This window comes from Sipha flava, unplaced genomic scaffold (genome assembly GCF_003268045.1).
Source record: "Sipha flava isolate LNK unplaced genomic scaffold, YSA_version1 173_pilon_pilon, whole genome shotgun sequence".
NCBI classification, from domain to species: domain Eukaryota; kingdom Metazoa; phylum Arthropoda; class Insecta; order Hemiptera; family Aphididae; genus Sipha; species Sipha flava.
Window position 1 is genome coordinate 351,873 of NW_020271974.1, and position 6,840 is coordinate 358,712.

Below are 6,840 nucleotides of genomic sequence, written 5' to 3' on the forward strand. Positions count from 1 at the left end.
AATTGTTTACATGATATTGTTAATTTTTTGTTACACTGCATCATCTATCGCTATGGATGTTTCCTTGTTTTAATGGACGAGAGTATCAAAATTGAAAATAAAATATATTTATATATTACTTTATATTTTATTTTTTTTAATTGTATTACTTTATTAATAATTTGAAAATATCAAATGACAGAACATTTTTCATAGTTGTCGGAATCTTTTCATATAATTTTAATCCAGTCATCAGATATCTGTCATATTTATTTATGCTTATTTTAGGATATATTAAATTTACCGACCTCGTATTTAAATGTATGTATTGCTGGTTGTATCAAAGCTACGGGGAAATACGATAATAAGCAAAAAAAAAAAAAAAATCATAAAAATTTGATAATATTATATCATCTTGTCGTTGTCATTTGCCAGTTGTCAAATCGTCATTTGTTTTAATAGTAAATTAAATTTGTTTTTATTAATTTTATTAATAATAAGTTGTACTACGGCAATGAATTGTTTAGAATGATGTCGTTCTTTATTTCTTAGTTTTTTTAATTATGAAATTTCAAAACTGTAACACTAAACAGCTTAGAAATATTGACTAACATCGTTTTCCCCGTAATTCTTCAATTGTTTTCGTGAAACTATCGAATTGTGCACGAATAAATCGCTTGGTAATGCATAGTGATATTAATATTTGAAATCCATTGAAAATTGCAGTTTTCCTTGAAAATAGCTAATACTTTGCATAAAATCAAATCCAACCAACATGATGAGTAGAAAATTACATTCATACATTATATGAGTATGATCTTTCATTTGCGCGAAAATTTCAAAATTCACACATCTATAAAAAATTAAATATATTTTCACAAATATCCACCTTGGAATTGGAAAATCTAATACATAATCGTATCAAAAATGTACAATAAACATGATTCAAATTCGAAAATTATCATGTCTCACTTAAAAGAAATCGAATTTTCCGAATTCTTACCAACTTATACCAACGCATCCATATCACTACACAGAACATATTTTTCAATCATCAATGAAAACCAAAATCCGAACATGCACTGGAAAGGAGCATTTTCTCTGTGTATAACTATGCTATTTAAGAAGTGAGCAAATTAAAAATTTGACTACCTCAAATAATAAAATACTTATACTAGGCGATCTTTTTAGCATCCTACTGGTACTCCAAAACCCCTTTTCTACAGATAAAATAACCCAGAACATCCTAACCGAATTATATTTAATAAAACAAAATATATAATGTATGTGGGCATTAACACTTATTGGCCTTGTCGTAAACGAGATAGCCGAAAACATTGCGGATATAGTGACCAAAACAATCTGACATCCAACAGTCACCAACATATCGGTAAACGACATTAAAATATTCATAAAACAAAAAGAAAACATGATATGGAAAAATTATTGAGACACAAATTAACAAATTAAACAAATTAAAAAAGATTAAAAATGCACTAAAAAGTGACACATCCCTTAAAATTTAAACGGATAACAGGAAGTTGGTCTTACCATAACGAGAATGCTAAATTCTTTTTTGACTTACTGATTCTTGATAAATATTCGTGAAATTCAAAAAGGACATGATCATTCAGAACTGTCCAAATCTTCAAAATATTTAAACACACTATATATACCAAACATATTATATGAAGCTCTAAATGAAGAGAACTCTATTAAGATTTTTTAGTTTTAGTAAGTTAGTTTTTCTATTAAATTTTCTTACAAGAATTAATATAATAAATTATCATTAACCAATTTGTTACAATGTTTAACTTGTACCTTTAAACTTCATGATAAATGTAACATACATAAAATAACAAGTGCGCTAAGTTAATAGCGTCAAACGTTGAAACCTTTCTTTTCGATAAAAAAATAAAATAAAATTTGCATACATGAAATACATGAGACTATTATCGATTTAATATTTTAATATTATAAAATATAACTATAGTTAAATTAATAAATACAATTATTTAATTGTATTTGATAATTAATAAATAATTATTGGATTATATGGATTGTTAAATTAATAATGATTGGATAAATTCAATCTAAGATTAGTTAGTTATAGATAGCTAAATGAAGAATATTTGAAGAGATAATATATAATACTTATTAGGAGGTATATTAATGTATATTGTTTAGACATTTTTAAAATGTATGTGTTCAATAATATAAAATATTTTTTATCTTTATTTGTACATATTTGATGGATAAATACGTTTAATTAATTTTAATATAATATCGTACACCATTCCTATATTTCACATTGTGAATTCGATTTTTTATACCTAGTTTCATTTAAGATGAATTATAATATCAAATTTCGTTGATTAAAAACATATTTGATGCATGTGGTCAGGTTATGAAAAGTATTTTTAGAAAAAAAAAGTACTCATTTCTTAGTTAAATTATTTAATTTAGGTTATCGCGGTAGAAAAGAAATATAATTCGTATTATTTTAAACAATGCATTATCCATAGTGATATATATATAGTAAATACTAACATTAATAAAAATAAACCTACAGTACGTACAAAAATTATTTCATTGAAAAAACTATAAGAATATTACTTTAAGTAGTTATAAGTATATGTTTAATATGGGTTGGACGAAATAGTTTCAATTTTTAATCCTACGTAGATAATGCGTTATATGTTACATATTACTTAGTAATTTACCTTTTCACGATCATCTCTTCGTTATTTATACTAAATCATATCAAAAAATATAAAAATATTTTTCTGAAAATTAACATTGTTATTTTTAATTAATTTTTTTTAAACTACTGTTTGCGAGTAAACCAAATTTGAATTTCATGTTTTCCGGTCTGTGAATTAAATGTATATTATTTTCGTGTGATGCGTAGCGCGTCGTCACATTGTTATATTACGCGTAAATGTGTTCGTTATCCGACGTTTTTAAAATGTATCGTTTACGTTTTAGTAAATGCTAAAGTCATGTTCTCAGTGCTGCAAAGTTTCAACGAGTTCTTGTGCTCTAGTTTTAGTGTGGTGGCACTGAGGCATTTTACCTTTATTTTGGTGTCCGGTGGCCATAGCCTTCGTGGTAAATGCCTTCGACACCGTCTTCGTTCGTCTTTGTGTCTTTGTGGTGTGTGCACATCAGGATCCGTTTTTGTCGTTGTCTGCAGTAAATTTCTTGTAAAAACCACGTTGTCTCGTGTTCTGTTTCTGTTCGATCGTGTGGTATATATTAGATTCCAATAAATATTTTATTTCATCGTTCAATAGTATTGGTTTTGTAGACATATCTATTAGAGGCAGTGGCGTATCCAGGATTAATTTAACGGAGGTGTTTTAAAATGTAATAGACTTATGGTAAGCGGGGGATCTGCCTTCCTCCCCGTATTACATTAATTAATACTATGTTTTTATATAAATTATTATATTAAAACAGTTTTTGTAAAATCTAAAAGTTCTATACAACGTTTATTCAAATTATACTGTAAGTTTGCAATTTGGTAAAATACTATAAAATATGGTCGATGGGGGGTGTTCTAACACCTATATCACTCCCCCCTAAATACGTTCCTGACCAGCGGCCATTGTGAGTAACGCGGTTTTGTATTGTGTTGTGTTACGCTGCAGACACGTGAATTGATCTTCGTTCGGTGACTGTGCTTTTGTTGTCACACGTACCAAGTATTATGAATTTAATTTTTATTTATTTGTGGTGTGCTGTCGTAGGCAATTGTCAAAGTCACAGTGTGACTTGTGCGGTCGCGTGGGATTAAATCCGCCATCGAACACTGTCATACATGAGTATTGGTCGACCATATCTGTTCTTATTGTGTAAAGGCCGACGGGCCTTGCCGACGAAGGCAAATTATAAAATTTTGTTGTTGAATTATTGTATTATTTATTATTTTATATATAAAACCGCGTAAGCAAATTATCTAATTAAATTTATTTATATTTATAATTTGCATGTGCCAAATAGGCACATTTATATTTATCTTATACAGTACACTTATAGCTTTAGATTATTTGTTTAATTATTATTATTTTTTACTCATTCTTATTATTAAACTGGCGAACAAGATAGTCTCCTACTGTTGGTAGGCACTTTCCGCGCCGACAACTACTAAGATCAAAAAGTTACTGACATTTCTACTTTCTTGTGATATAATGCGTACCGTGCATAAAACTACACTGTAAAGTAATTGTATGCTTACGTTCAAAACTCCAATATAAACGTATAGTAACATTAGTAGTCAGACCACCTTTGCCTCGACGCATTTTTATAATATAACCTATAGAAATTAAAAAGTTAACATTGCTCTAAAAATAAGTTATTATTTTTCATAATCACAATACCTAAGAATATATCAAAGGGATTGTTCGAGGTAATCGGATAATGAATCATTATTTACGAGTAGTGTGATAATTTAGTTAGTATGTAAAATATTATTGAATCTATCTCGATATAATATTAAAAATGATGTGTAGAATTTAAAATTATAATTTTCATGCGTTTAATTTTTTTCTCTTGGCAGTAAGTAGCAAAAAAATATCGTTAGTTTTTACCGTGCGAATAATTAAACTCAATATTATTAAATTTTCTGTTAACCAATTTCGTGTAAGTAATCGTGTTTTTATATGTATAAAAACAATTTAAACTTGGTACTGGTATGTACAGTTACTCAGAAAATATCAAAAACTAAGATAAAACAATTGAATACATGGAGTTTTTGTCTTGTGAAATTGCAATTATAAATAATAATTTTAACCAATGAAACTTTTACATAACAATTACCGGTTCTATTTTTGAAGTCTTTTTATGTTACAGTTAATTCATTTACCCATATAATTATAATTTACTATCCATTCTCTTAAAGTGTAGAAATTCAATAAAATACAGTTAGTGTGAATAATTTTAATGTAATTAAAAAATGTTTGTTGGATAAAGAAATATTAAGTAAAGTCAAAGCGATAATTTTAATTAGAATTTAATGAAATATGATTGAATTATTATTCATTTTGAACTACAGTTTTTCGCATAAAGTGAACAATTAATTTAGTCGTGGCAGTAATTACTGTTGGACGATCATTGGTGAATGTTTGAACTTATACGCGCTGTAACGCAAAATATAAAACATTAAAATATGTGATCAAGAAAAATAAAGTAAAAATCTAGAATAGGTTTATCTTATTAAAATCACGATAAATAAACTATGAAATAACTATAACGTGCGTTATTATAATTTAAAAAAAATCACAAACCCAAATGTATTGACATTTTTAAACAACTTACAAATTAAACTAAACGAATTCCAACAAATTCTTAAACCCTGGACTATAGTATAGCAACGTACTGTGACATCTAAATAATGTTCCAAGTTTATGAATACGATCTCGTAACAGTAATATTATGATCTATAAAAACTTTGTACGAAACTCATTTGAATGAAATCGATTCGTTTGTAAATGTCCGTTTCGGGTCAGGTTAGGCGACGGTGTTCAAATTGTTTAACTTTTCGAAAAAAAAAGCAACGCACACGAAGATCAAATTTACCAGGTCTCAACGGGACAACGTGCACGGTATTCGAAACGCTATGCACATTTTTTTTTTTTCATTATAATTACAAGTTGGGTCTCTCGGTACGAGAATATATTAATATTTCGTCCTCATGGGTGGCATAATTGATCAACTCGACGAGGCTATCGTTTTATGACCATTTAATGCGTTTACGGCTTCAGTCATACACTCGTAATTGTTTGCGTAATGTACAGTATACAATCGCACACGCGCGCACCACGCTCACACGCGTATTGTATGCATAGATCAGCGGGAAATAATACCACACGTTGCCAATGAAGACGTGACTAATCCGTAGGCATCAGTCGGTATTATTATATGGTTTCTATTAAATTAGGATTACGCGCCGAGCAACGTTGTAGGGGTGGTCGTTCTGAGCCGCGGCAAGACCGGGGGTCCTGTAGGTGATGAAACGCGGTGCCGTTATAGTAATAATAATAATAACAATAATAATAATAATAATAATAATAATAATAGTAATAGTAATAATAATAACAGTAACAATAATAGTAATAATAATAATAAATACATTCATCCGACGGTGTGGCTCAAGGGGTCGACGGGGCCCATTAAAACGTGGATATATGCAATATTTCCCAAAACCAGGGATAATCCTGGAACGGTAAATCTTCGGAGACCTGAACTCTAACGCTTAAGCGCAATAAATTTGGGCAATTACAGCGTCCGCCTGCGAACGGCGGCGAGCGCACAAATCTAAACGGTGAATGCGCACATCCACGGGGATAATACAAGCCAAGGAAAAACGAAAATAAAACGCAGTATGAGTGCCAGTGTTGTACGGGAGGAAGGTGGTGGTAGGGACGGCTGGTCGAGGAGAAATAGTAAAACGAACAGACGGTTTCGGAGATAAAAGAAATCGCCCGGAGGTGTTGCGGCCCCGAGTCACTACCGGTACTCCCCTTAATACGCGAAACGTCTTATTTACCATCAATTACAATTTCGCATTCAGCAAGTCTTATGACGGCGAACATTTCCCTAGTATTTACATTCGATTGCTTTTTAGATAAATGTATTGTAATCCATTTTATTATTTTTTTATTATTTGAACATTACGATTTATAACACCACGTCTACCAACGTTTACGGATTTAATTAAACGCCAAGGGAAAGAACAAATATTAAAAATAATGGAAAAACAACGGGAAACGATTCCATGTTTACGTATAAAAAAAATAATAACCAATTGACGGTTAAACTCATTTAATCTGAATGCCTAAAATATAAACGTAACTGACA

The 6,840-nt window shown here is 29.7% G+C and overlaps 1 protein-coding gene across 1 annotated transcript in view; it reads left to right on the top strand.

Moving 5' to 3' along the window:
• Window positions 1-942: 942 nt before the first annotated feature.
• LOC112680088 overlaps window positions 943-6,840 on the top strand; it is a 9,140-nt gene continuing 3,242 nt past the window's right edge. Inside the window, exon 1 of the mRNA XM_025550085.1 lies at window positions 943-1,106. Within this exon, the coding sequence (XP_025405870.1) occupies window positions 943-1,106 (164 nt within the window). The remainder of the gene's footprint in view (window positions 1,107-6,840) is intronic.